At 38.9% G+C, this 22,244-nt stretch overlaps 1 protein-coding gene across 1 annotated transcript in view; it reads right to left on the reverse strand.

The window, feature by feature from the left end:
* Positions 1–22,244, reverse strand: part of LOC112861989 (EGF-like photoreceptor maintenance factor) — a 320,134-nt gene that overhangs the window by 25,475 nt on the left and 272,415 nt on the right. The window contains exon 10 of the mRNA XM_025925163.2: positions 15,717–15,889. Coding sequence (XP_025780948.2) covers positions 15,717–15,889 — 173 coding nt within the window. The remainder of the gene's footprint in view (positions 1–15,716; positions 15,890–22,244) is intronic.

The raw sequence follows: 22,244 nt of genomic DNA on the forward strand, positions 1-22,244 counted from the left end.
TTTCCCTGAGATCAGGAACACGACAGGGATGTCCACTCTCACCGCTGTTGTTTAACATAGTGTTGGAAGTGCTAGCATTAGCAATCAGACAACACAGGAAATCAAAGGCATCAAAATTGGCAAAGATGAAGTCAAGCTTTCACTTTTTGCAGATGACATGATATTATACATGGAAAATCCAACAGACTCCACCAAAAGTCCGGTAGAACTGATACATGAATTTAGCAAAGTTGCAGGATACAAAATCAATGTACAGAAATCAGTTGCATTCTTATACACTAATAATGAAGCAACAGAAAGACAAATAAAGAAACTGATCCCATTCACAATTGCACCAAGAAGCATAAAATACCTAGGGATAAATCTAACCAAAGATGTAAAAGATCTGTATGCTGAAAACTATAGAAAGCTTATGAAGGTAATTGAAGAAGATATAAAGAAATGGAAAAACATTCCGTGCTCATGGATTGGAAGAATAAATATTGTCAAAATGTCAATACTACCCAAAGCTATCTACACATTCAATGCAATCCCAATCAAAATTGCACCAGCATTCTTCTTGAAACTAGAACAAGCAATTCTAAAATTCATATGGAACCACAAAAGGCCCCGAATAGCCAAAGTAATTTTGAAGAAGAAGACCAAAGCAGGAGGCATCACATTCCCAGACTTTAGCCTCTACTACAAAGCTGTAATCAAGTCAGCATGGTATTGGCACAAAAACAGACATATAGACCAATGGAATAGAATAGAAACCCCAGAACTAGACCCACAAACGTATGGCCAACTCATCTTTGACAAAGCAGGAAAGAACATCCAATGGAAAAAAGACAGTCTCTTTAACAAATGGTGCTGGGAGAACTGGACAGCAACATGCAGAAGATTGAAACTAGACCACTTTCTCACACCATTCACAAAAATAAACTCAAAATGGATAAAGGACCTGAATGTGAGACAGGAAACCATCAAAACCCTGGAAGAGAAAGCAAGAAAAGACCTCTCTGACTTCAGCCGTAGCAATCTCTTACTAGACACATCCCCAACGGCAAGGGAATTAAAAGCAAAAATGAACTACTGGGACCTTATGAAGATAAAAAGCTTCTGCACAGCAAAGGAAACAACCAACAAGACTAAAAGGCAACCAACGGAATGGGAAAAGATATTTGCAAATGACATATCGGACAAAGGGCTAGTATCCAAAATCTACAAGGAGCTCACCAAATTCCACACCCGAAAAACAAATAACCCAGTGAAGAAATGGGCAGAAAACATGAATAGATACTTCTCTAAAGAAGACATCCGGATGGCCAACAGGCACATGTAAAGATGCTCAACGTCGCTCCTCATCAGGGAAATACAAATCAAAACCACACTCAGATATCACCTCACGCCTGTCAGAGTGGCCAAAATGAGCAAATCAGGACACTATAGATGCTGGAGAGGATGTGGAGAAACGGGAACCCTCTTGCACTGTTGGTGGGAATGCAAATTGGGGTAGCCATTCTGGAAAACAGTGTGGAGGTTCCTCAAAAAATTAAAAATAGACCTACCCTATGACCCAGCAATAGCACTGCTAGGAATTTACCCAAGGGATACAGGAGTGCTGATGCATAGGGGCACTTGTACCCCAATGTTTATAGCAGCACTCTCAACAATAGCCAAATTATGGAAAGAGCCTAAATGTCCATAAACTGATGAATAGATAAAGAAATTGTGGTTTATATACACAATGGAGTACTACGTGGCAATGAGAAAGAATGAAATATGGCCCTTTGTAGCCACGTGGATGGAACTGGAGAGTGTTCTGCTAAGTGAAATAAGCCATACAGAGAAAGACAGATACCATATGTTTTCACTCTTATGTGGATCCTGAGAAACTTAACAGAAACCCATGGGGGAGGGGAAGGAAAAAAAAAAAGAGGTTAGAGTCGGAGAGTGCCAAAGCATAAGAGACTCTTAAAAACTGAGAACAAACTGAGGGTTGATGGGGGGTGGGAGGGAGAGGCGGGTGGGTGATGGGTATTGAGGAGGGCACCTTTTGGGATGAGCACTGGGTGTTGTATGGAAACCAATTTGACAATAAATTTCATGTATTGAAAAAAAAGAAAATAAATAACATTTCATGTACGTGAAATATCTAGAACAGGCAAATTTATAAAGACAGAAAATGGAACGAGGTTATCAGGGGCTGGGGGATAATGAACAGAGTTACTGCTTAGTGGTTATAGAGTTTCTCTTTGGGGGGATGAACATATTTTGGAAGTAGACAATGGTGATGGTTGTACAACATTGGGAATGTACTTTATGGCCCTGAATTATACACTTAAAATGGTTTAAATGTCAAGTGTTATGTGATATATATTTTACCAAATAAAACTTAAAAAAAAAATAAATAAAGACCGTATCAAGAGATGCAGAAGGGCATTATATCATAATCAAGGGGTCTATCCACCAAAAAGACCTAACAATTGTAAACATTTATCTGCCAAATGTGGTAGCACCCAAATATATAAATCAATCACAAACATAAAGAAACTCATCGATAGTAATATCATAATAATAGGAGACTTCAACACCCCACTCACAGCAATGGACAGATCATCAAATCAAAAAATCAACAAGGAAACAATGCCTTTGAATGATACACTGGACTAGATGGACTTAACATATATTTTCAGAACATTTCATCCTAAAGCAGCAGAATATACATTCTTCTCTAGTGGACATGGAACATTCTCCAGAATAGACCATATACTGGGATACAAATCAGCCCTAAGTAAGTATAAAAAGATCGAAATGATTCCGTGCATATTTTCAGATCACAACACTATGAAACTCGAAATCAACCGCAAGAAAAAATTTGGAAAGGTAACAAATACTTGGAGACTGAAGAACATCCTTCTATATAATGAATGGGCCAACCAAGAAGTTAAAGAGGAAATTAAAAAGTATACGGAAGCCAATGAAAATGATAACACCACAACCCAAAACCTCTGGGACGCAGCAAAGGTGGTCATAACAGGAAAGTATATAGCAATCCAGGCCTTCCTAAAGACGGAAGAAAGATCTCAGATACACAACCTAACCTTATGCCTTAAGGAGCTGCCAAAAGAACAGCATATAAAACCCCAAACCAGCAGAAGACAGGAAATAAGAAAAGATTAGAGCAGAAATTAATGCTATCAAAGCCAATAAAAAAACAGTACAACAGATCAATGAAACCAGAAGCTGGTTCTTTGAAAGAATTAACAAACTTGATAAACCACTAGCCAGTTTGATCAAAAAGACAAAGGAAAGGACCCAAATAAATAAAATCCAGAATTAAAGAGGAGAGATCACAACCAACACAGCAGAAATACAAACAATAATAAGAGAATATTATGAGCAATTATATGCCAATAAAATGGGCAATCTGGAAGAAATGGACAAATTCCTAGAAACATATACACTACCAAAATTGAAACAGGAAGAAATAGAAAATTTGAACAGATCCATAACCAGTAAGGAAATCGAATTAGTAATCAAAAATCTTCCAAAAAACAAGAGTCCAGGGCCAGATGGCTTTCCAGGGGAATTCTACCAAACATTTAAGGAAGAGTTAACACCTATTCTCTTGAAGCTGTTCCAAAAATAGAAATGGAAGGAAAATTTCCAAACTCTTTCTATGAAGCCAGCATTACCTTGATTCCAAAACCAGAGACCCCACTAAAAAGGAGAACTATAGACCAATTTCCCTGATGAACATGGATGCAAAAATCCTCAACAAGATATTATCCAACCGGATGCACCAATACATTAAAAAAATTAGTCACCGCGACTAAGTGGGATTTATACCTGGGATGCAGGGCTGGTTCAATATCTGCAAAAAAAATTAACGTGATTCATCACATCAATAAAAGAAAGGACAAGAACCATATGATCCTCTCAATAGATGCAGAGAAAGCATTTGACAAAATACAGCATCCTTTCTTGATAAAGACCCTCAAGAAAGTAGGGATAGAAGAAGCATACCTCTCACCACTGTTATTCAACATAGTATTGGAAGTCTTAGCCTCTGCAATCAGAAAACACAAAGAAACTGCACAGCAAAGGAAACAACCAACAAAACCAAAAGGCAACCAACGGAATGGGAAAAGATATTTGCAAATGACATATCGGACAAAGGGCTAGTATCCAAAATCTATAAAGAGCTCACCAAACTCCACACCCGAAAAGCAAATAACCCAGTGAAAAAATGGGCAGAAAACATGAATAGATACTTCTCTAAAGAAGACATCCGGATGGCCAACAGGCACATGAAAAGATGTTCAGCGTCGCTCCTTATCAGGGAAATACAAATCAAAACCACACTCAGGTATCACCTCACGCCAGTCAGAGTGGCCAAAATGAACAAATCAGGAGACTATAGATGCTGGAGAGGATGTGGAGAAACGGGAACCCTCTTGCACTGTTGGTGGGAATGCAAATTGGTGCAGCCGCTCTGGAAAGCAGTGTGGAGGTTCCTCAGAAAATTAAAAATAGACCTACCCTATGACCCAGCAATAGCACTGCTAGGAATTTATCCAAGGGACACAGGAGTACTGATGCATAGGGGCACTTGTACCCCAATGTTCATAGCAGCACTCTCAACAATAGCCAAATTATGGAAAGAGCCTAAATGTCCATCAACTGATGAATGGATAAAGAAATTGTGGTTTATATACACTATGGAATACTACGTGGCAATGAGAAAAAATGAAATATGGCCTTTTGTAGCAACGTGGATGGAACTGGAGAGTGTGATGCTAAGTGAAATAAGCCATACAGAGAAAGACAGATACCATATGGTTTCACTCTTATGTGGATCCTGAGAAACTTAACAGGAACCCATGGGGGAGGGGAAGGAAAAAAAAAAAAAAAAAGAGGTTAGAGTGGGAGAGAGCCAAAGCATAAGAGACTGTTGAGAACTGAGAGCAAACTGAGGGTTAATGGGGGGCGGGAGGGAGGAGAGGGTGGGTGATGGGTATTGAGGAGGGCACCTTTTGGGATGAGCACTGGGTGTTGTATGGAAACCAATTTGACAATAAATTTCATAAAAAAAAAAAAAAAAAAAGAAAACACAAAGAAATAAAAGGCATCCAAATCAGCCAGGAGGAGGTCAAACTTTCACTCTTCGCAGATGACATGATACTCTATATGGAAAACCCAAAAGATTCCACCAAAAAACTGCTTCTAGCAGTGAATTCATGAATTCAGCAAAGTTGCAGGATATAAAATCAATGCACAGAAACCGGCTGCATTCCTAAACACCAACAATGAAGTGACAGAGAAATCAAGGAATCGATCCCATTTATAGTTGCACAAAAAAACCATAAAATACCTAGGAATAAATCTAACCAAAGAGGTGAAAAATCTATACACTGAAAACTATAGAAAGTTTATGAAAGAAACTGAAGAAGACACAAACAAAATGGAAAAAGATTCTATGCTCCTGGATAGGAAGAACAAATATTGTTAAAATGTTGATACTACCCAAAGCAATCTACATATTCAATGAAATGCCTATCAAAATAACACCAGCATTCTTCACAGAGCTAGAACATATAATCCTAAAATTTGTATGGAACCAGAAAAGACCCCGAACAGCCAAAGCAATCTTGAAAAAGAAAACCAAAGCAATCTTGAAAAAGAAAACCAAAGCAGGAGGCATCACAATCCCAGACTTCAGGCTACATTACAAAGCTATAATCAATACAGTATGGTACTGGCACAAGAACAGACACTCAGATCAATGGAACAGAATAGAGAACCCAGAAATGGACCCACAAATGTATGGCCAACTAATCTTTGACAAAGCAGGAAAGAATATCCAATGGAATAAAGACAGTCTCTTCAGCAAGTGGTGCTGGGAAAACTGGACAGCAACATGCAGAAGAATGAACCTGGACCACTTTCTTACACCATACACAAAAATAAACTCAAAATGGATGAAAGACCTCAATGTAAGACAGGAAGCCATCAAAATCCTCGAGGAGAAAGCAGGCAAAAACCTCTTTGATCTTGCCCGCATAACTTCTTACTCAACACGTCTCCAGAGGCAAGGGAAACAAAAGCAAAAATGAGCTACTGGGACCTCATCAAGATAAAAAGCTTTTGCACAGCGAAGGAAACAATCAACAAAACTAAAAGGCAACTGACAGAATGGGAAAAGATACTTGCAAATGAGAGCTTATCAAACTCCACACCCAAAAAACAAATAATCCAGTGAAGAAATGGGCAAAAGACATGAATAGACACTTCTCTAAAGAAGACATCCAGATGGTCAACCGACACATGAAAAAATACTCAACATCACTCATCATCAGGGAAATATAAATCAAAACCACAATGAGATACCACCTTATATCTGTCAGAATGGCTAACATTAATAACTCAGGCAACAACAGATGTTGGCGAGGATGCGGAGAAAGAGGATCTCTTTTGCATTGTTGGTGGCAATGCAAGCTGGTGCAGCCACTCTGGAAAACAGTATGGAGGTTCCTCAAAAAACTAAAAATAGAACTACCCTAGACCCAGCAATTGCACTACTAGGCATTTATCCAAGGGATACAGGTGTGCTGTTTCGAAGGGACACATGCACCCCCATGTTTATAGCAGCACTATCAACAATAGCCAAAGTATGGAAGAGCCCAAATGTCCATCGATGGATGAATGGATAAAGAAGATGTATATATATACAATGGAATATTACTCAGCAATCAAAAAGAATGAAACCTTGCCATTTGCAACTACGTGGATGGAACTGGAGGGTATTATGCTAAGTGAAATTAGAGAAAGAGAAAAATCATATGACTTCACTCATGAGGACTTTAAGAGACAAAACAGATGAATATAAGGGAAGGGAAACAAAAATAATATAAAAACAGGGAGGGGGAAAAAACAGAGGAGACTCATAAATATGTAGAACAAACAGGGTTACTGGAGGGGTTGTGGGAGGGGGGATGGGCTAAATGGGTAAGGGTCACTAAGGAACCTACTCCTGAAATCACTGTTGCACTGTATGCTAACTAATTTGGATGTAAATTAAAAAAAATAAAAAATAAAACAAGTTAAAAAAAATAAAATATTCTAACTTAAGAATAACTTGGGGTGCCTGGGTGGCTCAGTCAGTTAAGCATTTGACTTCGGCTCAGGTCATGATCTCATGGTTTGTAAGCTTGAGCCCTTCATCGGGCTCTTTGCTGTCAGCACAGAGCCCAGTTTGGATCCTTGTTCCCCCTGTCTCTCTGCCTCTCCCAACTTGTGCTCTCTCTCTCAATAATAAATAAACACCAAAAAAAAAAAAAAAAGAATATTTAAGACTAACTCCTATTTTTAAAATAAAATCGATCAAAATATCTATGTGGACGTTGTCTACATTTAACATAAGCGTAATCTAGTACTTTCTTCTTTGTCTGTAGGATGGGGCTAATCATTTATGGAGTACTTCTTGTGTACTAGGTACTGTGCTGGCCTCTTTTATTTCAGTGACTCCTCATCATGAGGTGTGTTAGGAGACTCTTAGACAATTTTGCCTCTCAGACCACCGGGCTTTCTTGACTGTTGCCTTGTGATATTCCTTGGCCACTAGAACAGCATGGTACAGGGAGGTTTGCTTTTTAAATTTTTCTTAAGATAAAGTGTACAGACTTTAACAAAAGAAGAACATGGAATAATATTTTGCAATCTTTGTATCTTTAGCGATTATGAAAACTTTTTAGTTTGCTTGTCACTTTTCAATATTTCTAGTAGAAACTAGAGGGAGCCTGTCTCTTAGTTCCCCCAATTAGAAAGTAAAGTTTGTGGTTGGATCTTAGCACTGTGCATCGTTTCATATTAAAAGAAGGTGCACAAACCTGCCACGGGGGAAGAGGCAACCAAGCCCTAGCCACAGAAATTGACTGTAAGCAAAAAAAATTTTTTTCACTGCGGGGAACAGGGTATTTATGTTTAAACATGTAAAACATTTCAGGGGAGGAAACATTAGCAGTAGAGAGCTGAAGATTCATTGTGAGTGCTTTCTGTTTATTACTTAATGTTATCTTGAATACAAAATCAAAAGGACTTTGTTGAAGAAAAACCTCTCATAGATGTCTGTCTCCTAATAGTTTTTAACTTTCACTCACTACCTTATAAAAAGTAGTAATCATTAACTTAGGACTTGACAAAGAGAATGGACTCTCCAGACTTTGGCCAAAAATTTCCTCCAAACAGAGATTTTCACATATTCGTTTTTTACCTTTTTTTCACACTTGAGAAGCCTCATGTTCAGGAAAGCTAACTTAACTTGTCCAAAGTCCAAGGTTAGGAAAAAGCAGTTGTGTCTGTTTCTTTCTACTAAGACTCACCTGCAACTTCTATTCCTTTGGACACTCAAAAAGCTTAATGTTCACATAAACATTAGAATTGTTATATATAATTCACTGCCTTACTGAGTTTAATTTATCATTTAGCAGGTTGTATTAAAGGACACAGAAAGAAGATTAAATAATTAAAATATGTGTTCCTAGGGATTATAGCTAGTTCCTGTTTATTTTTTACTAGTATTATAAAATTGTAGAGATAGAGGATCTAGTATACATATAACCACATCCTTACTAATAAGATGGGATTAAAAGTAGGGGAAATAAAGACTACAATTCATTTTTTTTTTCTATGAAGAAAGCTTGTGGATTACCTGCTCTATTACCACATAGCTAAAAGCACCTGGAAATGAATATCTGAAAATAGGCAAACAGTAATGATTGTTGAAATTGCCATCTATAGTGTTGTGGACCCTTTTTGTTACTATCAGGAAAACCAAAGACTTGGCAGGAAGGCACCCCGTGTGTCAGGAAGGCTTGAAGAACTGAGCTTCTCTATGACCTTGAATTAATTTCAATGAAAGCTAGGGACCATAAAGCATTCTTGGCATCAAGACTGACTAGGTAGCTTGAATATTTGCTTGTTTCATTCTAACTGCCAGCATATGAGTGGGTTTCTTTACCTTAGGGAATGAGGAATGAATGAGAAAAAAAATTCACTAAAGATGTAAAGAATGTAAGAAAAATGGAAACATTTTCTGTATCTTCCAGACTAAAAGGTAAAAACACACATATTACAGAATCTCATTTGGCTAAATGTCACCAATATGCAATAGCTAAAATTTAGTGGTAAATAGGAAAAAGCAATTTACCAATAATGTGGGAAAAATAAATCCAGAGGAGAGATTTTATGATTCAGGAAAGGTTATATGTATAGTTGTAAAACACAGATTCTAACAGGAAATACAGCTACAACACACACACACACAAAAGCAAAGGAACAAGATTTGAGTGTACGAGAAAAGAAACTTGGCATATTGTCTGTCTTGCAAAATAATTGTAAACCAGAGTTCTGTTGGAAATGGAATATTTTAATGACCAAACTGGATTGCAAAACATTTACCCTATCCTGTTATTTCTTTCTAAATTAAGATCAATAGTCCTGTGAACTGTCGAACCCAGATGCTGTTGTTTGCTGACCACCCTTCTTTATCTTCAGTTTAATTTGTAAAGCTGGTTTGGGTCCCTTGGGTGTTTAAAAAACACAAGTCTGAGCTGGTTTCTGGGCCAGACAATGTGAACATTGTGAATTCCTGTGCTTCTGGAACTAGGCTCAGATATTTTGGAATCATTTTTGGTGGCGGTGACCCTTAAAGCCATCGGATTCAAGTGGTCTGTTGATATTTTCCTTACTACAGCACCATACCTCTGGAATTCCTGAGGAGTTTGGGTTAGGGCCATGGTGAAAAGAAAGTATGCCAATCACGAATTCTCCTTCTCTTGTCCTTAAATGGATTTTTCTTTCTGACAGTTACAGGTAAATGTTTCAAGGGACTTGAAAGATCTCTCTTTCCCATTAGTTAGACATCTTAAGAGTAAGGGACAGACAAAATCAAATTTTACTACTTAAACTGTAATGCTGGTATAGAAAATTTCCCCCAGCAACCCTTTGATCAGATACATACATACACTTTAAAATACTTAACTATTTTGGGGCCCCTGGTGGCTCAGTCAGTTAAGCATCCGACTATTGATTTCGGCTTAGGTCGTGATCTCATGGTTCATGAGAGCCCTGAGTTGGGTTCTGTGTGTGTGTGGAGCCTGCTTGGGATTCTCTCAATCTCTCTCTCTCTCTCTCTCTCTCTCTCTCTCTCTCTCTCTCTCTCTCCCCCTTTGCCTCTCTCCTGCTCTCTAAATAAATCAATAAAATTTAAAAAATACTTAAAAGTATTTAAAATACTGGGACAAAGATTTTATTAACCAGTTTTGCATAACACAGGCTGCACAGGTTTTTACTCATTTCATGTGACTGGTAGTTTATATATTTTGATTATAAATGTAGGTAATACAGTGTAATGGGAAACTCACTGGATTGGCCATGTGAAAGCTTAAATTCTTAGTTCCACTAATTTAGAGGTTCTTGGTTTTGTTTTGGTTTTGAGGGGGGGTGGTTCTCGTGAAGGCAAACTGGAAGGGGTCGGGGGGAGAGGGAGATACAGAATCCCAAGCAGTCTCCATGCTCAGCTTGGAGCCCCATGCAGGGCTGGATTTCACAACTGTGAGATCATGACCTGAGCTGAATTCAAGAGTTAGTCTCTTAATTGACTGAGCCACCCAGGCATCCCTAATTCAGAGTTTTGATTTTTACCTCTTTCGAAGTAGAAGAGTTGGGATTAAGTAAGTGATTTTTAAGGTTCTTTTCAATCCTACCCATTGATGACTCATTCAAACACAAATTTTAGTTCTGAAGTTATTTGAATTTTAATGATTACATTGCTCCGTTATTAGGCTTTCTTAGATAACTGGAGTATGATAGTTGTTAATAAATATGTTACCTCTACATTGTTAATTCCTATGCCATATTTACTTATGGAATGGCTATTATAAGGGACTGCTAAGATCTAGAAACAGAGTGTTAGTGAACTCGATGGTGATATACTGTGCTCGTATTTATTAACTAATTATTAAGAAGCTACTAATAATTGGATTGAGAGTCAAGAGACTTGATTCTGAGACTTTTGGTACATTATTTAATTTCTCTGAGCATTAGTCTCCTCATTTATAAATTGATACTGTTGGACTAGAAGATGATTGGTGATGTCCTGTGATTCTACACTCCTGGAACACTTGATACCAAAATGTAGATTTAATACATAATATGGCTCAATTATTTTATTAAGAGTGTTGGTGTGAATTTTGGATCTTGAGAACAAGAGGAAAAAAATAATACTTTATATTTTATAGCACTTTATACTTAATAAAGAACTTTTATATGCACTGCCTCCCATGAATTTTGTAAAGTGGGCAAAATCATGGTTATTATATCAGTGAGGGTCCTGGCAGTGAACAGATGGTATGCTCATGTGGAGTAGTTTGAAAATAAGGGAATGAAGACCATTTACCAAGATGTGGGCAGGGTTCAGGGAAACTGCAGGAGCTGGGGTGTTGCTCTGGGCTTTGTCTCAATAGGGAGCTGTTTTCACTCTTAGGCCTGAAGCTGGAGAAGGTGAGGATCTCCTGACAGAAACTGTGTCCTTGGGGAAAGGTAAATTTTGGCGACCTAGTGGCAAGGAATCTAGGGAAATAAATACCCTGTCTCACTCTCCTTCCTCCCAACAATTGCTGGTGACTTCTGTTGTCTAAACTCAACTGGAGGCAGAATGGAAGGGATCCCATGGATGCAATCCTCTGAGAGGGCCTCTGGGGTACAGAGCAGAGAGGAAGGGGTGCGAGTAGGAGGAAGGGCAGGGCACGTGGCAAATAGGTGGCACACTTACTATTGCCACTTTACAGATAATGAAACTGAGGCTTAGAAAGTTAAACAGCAGAAACGAAATCACGAGTTACTTGAAGCACCAGGATGCAAATCTCCCGCTTATAGTCTTCACAGGCTTCTTATTTTGTTAGCATGAAATTAAAATTCTTTACCATGTTTTCCAAGACTCTGTATGATCTGACTTCTGCGTGCCTTTCTGAAGTCATCTTATAATACCATCTCCTATTCTGGGAATACTGGCTGCCTTTCTCTCTCTCAAATAAGTAATATTATTTTCCTATTACTGGGTTTAGCCTCTGCCTAGAGTACTTGTCCCACATGACTTCACACATGGCTAATTCTCACTAGATGAGCTCAAATGTCCCACTTAAAAGAGTCCGATCCTGGCCATCCCAACTAAAATGTACTCTTCCGATGGCTTCCTATCTCCCCTTCTGCTTTATTTCCTTTATGACATTAACTCAGTCTGTATCTTTCCTCACTGATTGGTGGATATGGTGTTTGCCTGACTCCTCCTATTGGAATGTAACTTTTATGGAGGCTGGGCAGCTGTCTTGTTAAGGGAGTATTTCCAACACCTGGTCTGGAACTGGTACCCAATTTTAACATTTTAGTGAATAATCCATTCTATAAGCATTACTCCAAGGGAAGGAGAAAAGAACAAAGGTTACTAATGCTAGACTGCATTTTTGAGGCAAATGACACCATTTCACCATCCCTACCCTTCACAGCTTCATCAGATTTAAATAGCAATTGCATTTTGGTTTCTTCTCATTCAGAGATTGTAAACATGAGTTTTGATTTGTATTAGGGGTGGGGCTTACTTACAATAAAGATGGTCATGGGTCACCTGAGTGGCTCTGTCGGTTAAGCATCTGACTCTTGCTTTTGGCTCAGGTCATGATCCCAGAGTTATAGGATCAAGCCCCGAGTGGGGCTCTGTACTGATAGTGTGGAGCCTGCTTGGGATTTTCTCTCTCCCTCTCTTTCTCTCTGCTCCTCCCCTGCTTGTGCACCCTCTTTCTTCCTCTCTCTCTCTCAAAATAAATCAATAAACTTAAAAAAAAAGGTGGTCATAAAACTAGGCAGGTATGAAAGCTGTAAGTCTGAGGTTCCATGTGCAGTTCAATTAATTTTGTTTCTAAGACTTAAGGTTTCTTGGAATGTGGAAATCGAAGAGGAAGAAGGAAAATTATGGGAGTGACATAATATTTTGGCAGCTTTTATCATAGTTTGTAAACTATGAAATAATTTTATTATTGTCACTATTTCCCTCTCTCTCATCTATCTATTGATTATCTCTTTCATCTATCTACCTATCATCTATCCTCTCTAATCTACCATCTCTCTATATAATTTATTTATATACATACCAATATTATTTATTTATATACACCCACTCAAACTTTGGGTTAATCCCCTAGGCTTTCACCATTTGAGCTTTTAAGCTTTCCCTATTGTTATAGCCACTAGCCCTTCTGTGAACTTGTCTTATTATTTCTTTCACTTTCTAATAGCTATCTCTTTGGGAGTAATAGAGGTACATCATCTTGGTAAAGTTTCAAGTACTTCACTTTTCACTAAAGTCAGGAACTATTTCTTGAAAACTATCACAATCAGTTTTTATTATTTTAGAACCAGTAAGTTGAAATGTATATATATATATATATTTTTTTTTTGATCTGCACTATGTGATGGGTGATAGAGATTCAACAACAATAGACAAAAACAGGCATGGTCACTGCCCTCAGTTCTGTAACAGGAAATCTGGGAATGCTTCCCTAAAGAAGTAAAGTCTGAGTTGAAATCTGAAGGATAAATAAGTGTTAGCTAACTGTGGAGAGGAACACGAGAGCATTTAAGGCAGAGGAAAGAGTATGAATAAAATTCCTATTCCAGGATGGAGTGTGGCAATTCTAGGAACTAAGAACAGGCATTTAAAAAAGATCAAGATCTGCCATATGTCATTATGAAAAAGACTGATTTCCATAAGTCAGGCACAAAACTGTATCTCATTATTTTATAGTCACACCTTAAGACATGATTAAAAATTTCTGTCACTAAATCACTGGTATTCTAAATCTCCAATGTCTTCTATTTATTAACACTTTTGACTTTTGGATGAGAGTTAAACACTCACAGAATCTCAAAGGACATAGGATAAAAAATGTTTGCATTAGTATATTTGATAAAGTGATCTGAGAGAGATTAAATTAGTTCTTACCACACATATGAATATATTACAATACCCCCCCCCCCAAATTATGCAAAGGTGTATATAACACAATTGATGATTGGTTCCTGTCCTTCTATGCCAGCCTCTGTTCCTAAATAGGGGAAATAAAGGCTAAAGCTTTATCTTCTGGATGGAGGGTGAGGTGGGATAGAATAATAGTGGATTCTCCAATCTCAGGAAACCAGGAGATAGTAGGTAAAACTCTATGTCCCCCTATTTTTCTGGCTTCATCTGATCATATTCCTTAACTGCGAGTTTGGATTCCTTGCCACACTGTTTTTAAGTCCCAGCCAGCCCCAAGATCCAGAATCATCCCTACTGATATTTAAACTAGACAAGATAGCAGCCAGCAGGTGGCAACAAAATGAACAACAGGACCCACCTGAGTTGTGCAGCTGGATCCTGACTGGCTGGCTGGGCAGCTTCAGTCAGGCCATTCTATTAGCCTTAGGGTAACACAACCGTGCCTGTTATACAACTGAATTGTTAGGACTCTGAACATGGCGTTATGGAGTCTTCTTCGAGACCAGTTTTGCTGAGAAATTTAGAACTACACCAAATATGACAAAATGAAATATTAAGTATTGATTTTTAGAAGCTGCAGGACTTGACATGTGTTAAAAAAATTTTATTATTTATTTTGAGACAGACAGATTGCGAGCAGGGGAGGGGCAGAGATAGAGGGAGAGACAGAATCTAAAATTTTTTTTTTTTCAACGTTTATTTATTTTTGGGACAGAGAGAGACAGAGCATGAACGGGGGAGGAGCAGAGAGAGAGGGAGACACAGAATCGGAAACAGGCTCCAGGCTCTGAGCCATCAGCCCAGAGCCTGACGCGGGGCTCGAACTCACGGACCGCGAGATCGTGACCTGGCTGAAGTCGGACGCTTAACCGACTGCGCCACCCAGGCGCCCCAAGGGAGAGACAGAATCTAAAGCAGACTCCAGGCTCTGAGCTGTCAGCACAGAGCCCAACACAGGGCTCAAACCCATGAACTGTGAGATCATGACCTGAGTTGAAGTCGGATGCTTACCCAACTCCACAACCCAGGCGCCCCATGCAAGACTTGAGATATTAAGCAGTGTATGCTTTCCTCATTTCTTCCACGGGACTCAGTTTCCAAGGTCCCCATTTAGACCTTGTGCTTGTGGTCACTGTTCACCTGAGAAGTTCTCTTGTTCTAGGCTTCCTAGAGCTTTAGCAGAGGGTTATGGCGTGATTGAGGAGGTTTAAAGGTGGCAGAGTTCTATTAACCCAGTCTTGTCTGTAAAGGCTGGGGTAGGCAGAGATGGTCAGGGAAGTTCTAGGAGGAGAAAGCATTAAATGTGGTGTGGAGTTGTCGCTTGTGGTTTGGGGATGATGGGCAGTAGAGAAGCACATTTCTTCTCCTGCCAGTGTTAGGTGAGTGGGCTCCATGAAGATGAGTTTGTGCTATTGGGCTGCAAGGAGGACAGCAGAGAAATAACTTGGGTTCGTCTCTATGATGGAGAGAACAAGACTGCCCTATTCCACCCACTCCCTCCTATCCTGTAGTGCGCTTGTAAATGTGGAGGAAATCCAGATCTTATGCAAGCCGAGGATTATTATACATTTTTCATTGTCTTTTTGAAAAGGAAACTGACTTAATTTGTGAACAAGCAGGAGTTGAAATTCTGCCTTACCTTGTTCACAGTGGATTCCAGTGGTTCCCAGAGGACAGGAACAGGTATACCCATGAGGCAATGAAACACAAGTTGCTCCTTTGCTACAGTGGTGTGGAGGGTCATGTTCAGGGTCACAGGTGGAAACTGTCTCTGTGCAGAGATCTCCTTTCCACCCAGGGAGGCAGTCACAGCTGTTGGTTGAGAAAGAAGGCTGTAGGATTTGAGCACTTGAGCAGAGATGGATATGCACTGTGTGTCATCCTGATGTTAACTCGGCAATTGTCACTGAGGTTCCAAGATAGAAAAGATTTTGTACATCAAAGCAAGTAATGATTCAAACTACCAGGATCCAAACTGTCAAGGAAGTGAGCTAATGACTGATTATAGGATTACTGGATTCCACATCAAAAATTTTAAAAGGTTCAGCATGTGGATATTGAGAGAGATTTTAGAGAATCATTTCTTTGGACAGAACAGTCCCCTCTCCCTGCCTCACATCACCACCAAGGGAGAGGCAGTGAACACAGTTGCTGCCTCCTAACCTTAAGCCTAGAGGAAAGAAATTCAGCTTGATATACATTCCCTCACATTGGTGAGCACGTAGATCCAGCTCCTTGGGCTGCAAAAGGTACTTTGAACCCCTCCAGAGGCCAGGCAGATGGCAGTGAATCCCAGGGATGGGTTGTGGCACTCTGACTGAGGATCAGCTTGGGGACATATAAAAGGGATCTTGCCCAGAGGGTATCCTGGTAGCTGAAGAGACCTCAACAGTAAGAGGCAGTCAGTTTATGGCTGGGGCAGAATCTAAGAGGTAAAGGGGACTTCCCATTTTGATGACAGACCTTGTCTGGGTTTAGGGAGTGATATCGGGAAGAACCCAAAAAAAGAGCAAAGGTAGAGATGCCAGATAAAATGTAGGACATATAATTAAGTTGAGATAAACAATGAATAATTTTTTGGTATATCCCATGCAATATTTGAATTTCAGACAAGCAACATTTGAGATATACTAAAAATTATTTGTTGTGTGCCTGGAATTCAAGTTTATTTGGGTGTCCTGTGTTTCCCCCCCTTCATATGGCAACCCTACACTAAGGGCACATGATGGAAAGGGTTACTTTACGTCCCTGCCAGGCCCAGGGAGCACTAAACCATCAGACAATGGTGCAAGTCAAGGAAGCCCATTCCAGGATGTGGTGCATGGTGCTGAGTCAGAAATCACTAGACTGGGGAAAGACAGCAGTAACAGATCGTGCCTTCTTTGCAGACCTTCGGTTCATGTGGTAAGCCCTGGCTGGGTTTAGGCCAACAGTTATGAAGAGTGAAGTGTTGTTAGTATTTTGAAGCGGACCCTCTGAACTAATGCATTGAGAGGGTATTTGCGAATGAAAGTGTCCATTAGTTAAGTTGGAGCAGAAAATTCAATAGACCTCCCCACGTTTTTTTTTTTTTTTTTTTTTTTTAACATTTATTCATTTTTGAAAGGCAGAGAGAGAGCGCGAACAGGGGAGGGGCAGAGAGAGAGGGAGACACAGAAACAGAAGCAGGCTCCAGGCTCCCAGCTATCAGCACAGAGCCCGACGTGGGGGTCGAACTCATGGACTGCGAGATCATGACCTGAGCTGAAGTTGGCCACTCAACCGACTGAGCCACCCAGGCGCCCCAAGACCCCCCCAGGTTTTAATCCAGGTCGAAGAAAAGGATGACTCCTTCCAAGCAGGTTTAAAAAGACAGCGAGAAACAAAAGTAAATTTATGAATACATCCATGAGTTCCAGGTCACACTTGTTCTCAGTTTATTACAATGGTTTTTACTTACTGACAAACTACAGACACAGATGACATGAACAGCACTGCTGGGGTTGTTGAGAGCATCACCAATAGTATAATTCTGAGAGTGAGCAAGTCAAGACAAGGCAGGTAGAAAACAGAAGTACCTTCAGTTCCCTTTTTTCTTTAGGCTAGAAGAACCTCACAAATTCTGAGGATAGAGGGCAGCTTCTGTAGTCCCCTCTAGGTAATATGACAATATATGTCAATATCAATACATTATATGCCTCGTGGAGGGGTCAGGAAGGAAAATGAACACTCTTTCTGCAAACATTATTAACAACCTCTATCATTTTATAGAAACAATAGGTAAGAGCTTCATAAAATTGAGATTAAACCAAAGAAGAAAATCAAAATCACCTGTAACCTCTGACCATGGTGAGGCTGACATTTTTTTTTAGCACTTGGCAGGTATCTTTCCACTACTTCCTCTAAGAAAATTTTAACATGAAAAATGCTGGGAAAATTGGATATCCACATGTAAAAGAATGAAACTGGATCCCTATTTTAGCCACCTACAAAAATTAACTTGAAATGGATTAAAGAATTATAAAATATAAGACCTGGAACTGTAAAACTCCTAGAAGAAAACAGAGTTTTTAGTTTTCTCTTTCACAAAACTTTATATAAATGAAATGATATTGTATGTATTCTTTAATTACTGCGTTTCACTCAGGATTATGTTTTGGGATTCACTACGTTGATGCATGTAGCTGCTACATTGTCAATACTATATTACCTCATGAGTGAAAGTTCCTATTTTTTGTAGTTGAAATTTCAATGTTTTCTTTTACAGTTTGCATTTCTTGTGACTTATTTAAGAAAGCTTTCCCTATTCCGAGGTCAGAAAGTTATTATTTTATGTTGTCTCCTCAGACTATTATCATTTTTTTTCCTGTTACAGGTAAGTCTTAATACATCTGAAATTATTTTTTATGTTTGCTGTGGAGTTAAGAGATCCAATTACAGTTTTCCGTACGGATGACCAATAGTCTGAGCACTCTTCATTGACCAGTTCATCCTTTTCCACTCATGAGCCCTGTCCATGTATGCACTGTCCTGTGCCTCTTTCTCCTGTTCCGTTAGTGTGCTTTTCTAACTTTCTGTTAACACTACACTGTCTTAATTTCTCCCTCTTTTTTAAAAAAAAAATGTTTATTTATTTTGAGAGAGAGAGACAGAGGCAGAGAGAGAGGAAGACAGAGAATCCCAAGCGGATGCAGGGCTCGAACTCAAAACCTAGATCATGACCTGAGCTGATACCAAGAGTCGGATGCTTAACTGACTGAGCCACCCAGGCACCCCTAATTTCTCCTTCTTTATAATAGGTCTTGATAACTAGAGTGACAACTTCCGCTATCTTGTTTTTCTGTTTGGGAGTATCTTGGCTATTTTTAGTGCTTTGCTATTTTACACCTTTCCCTTCAAATTAAGGTTCAAGATAGGCAAATTTCCTTGCCTTCTCCTTGTCTAAAATAAGGTTTATTTTTCTTTTGTTCTTACACTGCTGGTGCAGCTCTTTGGAGCCTGAGGCCTGTGAGGAATATGCTATTAGATGTCTGTAACCTGTGCAGCCCTGAAAGGGTATGTTATACATGCTTCGTGTTTTAGCAGGAACTCAGGGCAAAAGCCAGCTTGATGCTCACTTTCCAGAGTCTTGCTTTCATTTCATTTGGGATATAAAAGATGTGTTGTTTTCACTTCAGGTAATAGTGTTCTGAAAGTATACACTTTATCTTATTCAGATTTCAACATTTCCACTTGGGAAAGTCACTCAAGATGTATAATAGCCCACAGTTCCACAAATAGAACTGCCTATAAATAACCTTTTATTCCATACTCATTAACTTCTCTTCCACAATCTCACATACAATGGTTGAATGTTATTTCACACTGACTTGATAAAATATACTTTATTCTTATAGTCACTTGTGAGATAGTATGTTTTTCATTTTTCACTGTCTACAAATAACCCTGTGATAAAACTCTTATAGCTAAATCTCTGTGCACATCTATGATCATTTCCTTGGGATAAACTTAAATATCATCATGACTTCTAGGCTTTGGATACATATTCCAACCTGCCCTCCATAATAACTGTACCAATTTACACTCCTGTCATCAGTTCATGAGAGTGCTCCTGAAATAATACATGTGTATATAATTGAAAATAAGAAATATTTTACAGGCTTCTTGTTTATTATTGACCCAGTAATTATTTATTAAAATAAAGTGACTTAATGTTTGCCTATACATATTTACCAAGAACATATTCATTTCAAACTCCTATATTTTCCTGCATTTTCAGCAGTCTAATCACATTTATGCTTCACCCAAATTCATGTTATCAACTTAAAAAAATATTTTTGGGGGCATCTGGGTGGCTCAGTCAGTTAAAAATCCAGCACTTGATTTCAGCTCAGGTCATGATCTCACGGTTGTGGGACAAAGCCTGCTTGATTCTCTCTCTCTCTCTCTCTCTCTCTCTCTCTCTCTCTCCCCCCCTTTCTCCCTTTCCCTCTCCCGCTCCCACCACTCTATTTTTTTTTATTAATTTTTTTAAATGTTTACTGATTTTTCAGAGAGACAGAGACAGAATGCAAGTGGGTTAGGGGCAGAGAGAGAGGGAGACATAGAATCCGAAGCAGGCTCCAGGCTCCGGGCTGTCAGCACACAGCCTGACAGGGGGCTCAAACCCATGAACTGTGAGATCATGACCTGAGCCCAAGTCTGACGCTCAACCGACTGAGCCACCCAAGCGCCCTCCCCACCATTCTTGAGTACCTGCGTATCTGCTCTCTCTTTCTCTCTCTAAAAAACAAACAAAAAAACACAACTTTTTTTAGTACTTACTATGTGTATAAGACTAGTCATAAAGGATGCGCAGAAGATGTATAAGAAGCGAGCTGTGGCCCAGGTAGAGGTGAGGTGTGCTAGAGTAAAAACCACGGCGCTGCGTTCGCTGAGAACCAAGTGAGTGGCAGAGAGAAGTGCTGCCAGAACCCAGAAACCAGCGTGGGAAATAACTCAGGGAACAAAAGGAACGTCAGCACCCATGTTCACCAATGACTGTTAGACTCTGGTGTTGGGAGGAACTGAAAACAAAAATTCTTGTCTATTTGGAACTTACAGGTAGAGGCTTAGGCACATACATAAAATAACAAAAAACTGAGCACACAAAAACTTCTGAGGATATCGCCATTTCATTAAGTAGGGTATTTAGCTGAGTCCTGATGAAAGAAAACATACACGATTATTGTATCTAAGTTAACATTTGTGAAAAAAAAAAAAAGTTTGAGAAGTTGCATAAGGTTCTCCAAAATGGAAGAAAACAAAATACAGGTTTAATCTGCTACAAATTTACATAATGATCATAAAGATTTTTAGTTACTGTTTGAAGAGCTCCAAGAGCATAAAATATGGAAAGACTTTTCTACAAAAATAGACGTCTTCGGGCTCACAGTCCTCTCCTGCCACCTTTATGGGGATGCTCCCCCTCAACCCCTGACGGTTGGTGGCCTGAGCTTGGATGCCTTATGCGTGCGGGCACCATCCATTTGCAACTGTCTAAATGCACCTATTCACCTTCAGGTTTGAAATGACTGGACGGTTCCGATACATGTTTCAAGTGGTGTTTTATATAATGAAGTTTAGAATTCGGGAGTTTAGAGTATGTGTAGAGCCGTTCTGGCACAAACTGCCTTTTCATCTGCTTCCTGACATAGATAGGCATGATATGCACTATATGCCCTTTTGGCTGTTTTCCTATAAGTGTTATTTTTAAAAATAAATTTCCTTTTCTCCTCCTGTTCAAATCGAGAGATTTCCTATTTAATAGATTCTAAAACAAAAAAACCCAAGCCCAAAATATATTGTATTACCAATTTCATAAAAGAAACAAAGCTGTAAGAATTTTTATATAAAAAGAAAACTCTAAACACACACACACACACACACACACACACACACACACACACAAAACCAAAACTCTAATATCATTACTTTTTTATGATGACTGCGCCATCTAGTGGGTCATTTTTATCAACGTAAAAAAAGAGCTAAACACAATTGATCTCATTGCCTGTAGACACACATGACAATGGTAAAATATTTTTATATTAAATATAGCTTAAATCATATCAAGCATAATATAATACAGATGTTATAAACTTATTTGAAAAATAAATCTTAACTAAAATAAATGCTCATATGCTTCCTCTCAGAATTGTTAGGTCTGAAGCAATTAGGTATATGTTTAAAGATTAAAAAAATTACATTCAAGTACCATATACTATTTTCTTACATTATATATATATTTAAAAAAATTTGTATTTATTTATTTTTGAGAGAGAGAGAGAGAGAGAGAGAGGTAGGGAGACAGAGAATCCCAAGCAGGCTCTGTGCTGTCAGTGCAGAGCTTGATGTGGGGCTCGAATTCACAAACTGTGAGATCATGACCTAAGCTGAAATCAAGAGTGAGACGCTTAACCAACCGAGCCACCCAGGTGCCCCTTTCTTACATTCTATCTTAAGAATATTTCCATCATAATGATTTTGTGCAAGATCAGATTTTTCTTCTCGTTCCTTTTTTTGGCTTCTTTAGCACACTGTGAAAGGTAGATAATAAAAAGTCTCAAATTTTTATTCATTATTCTCTACTTTGGATGACAATATTTTTTTAAGCCTTGAAGTTAATTCATTATAATTTTTTTCTTTT

The sequence above is a fragment of the Puma concolor genome, chromosome B2 (assembly GCF_028749965.1).
Source record: "Puma concolor isolate L17-30 chromosome B2, mPumCon1.1.hap2, whole genome shotgun sequence".
Classification (NCBI taxonomy): domain Eukaryota; kingdom Metazoa; phylum Chordata; class Mammalia; order Carnivora; family Felidae; genus Puma; species Puma concolor.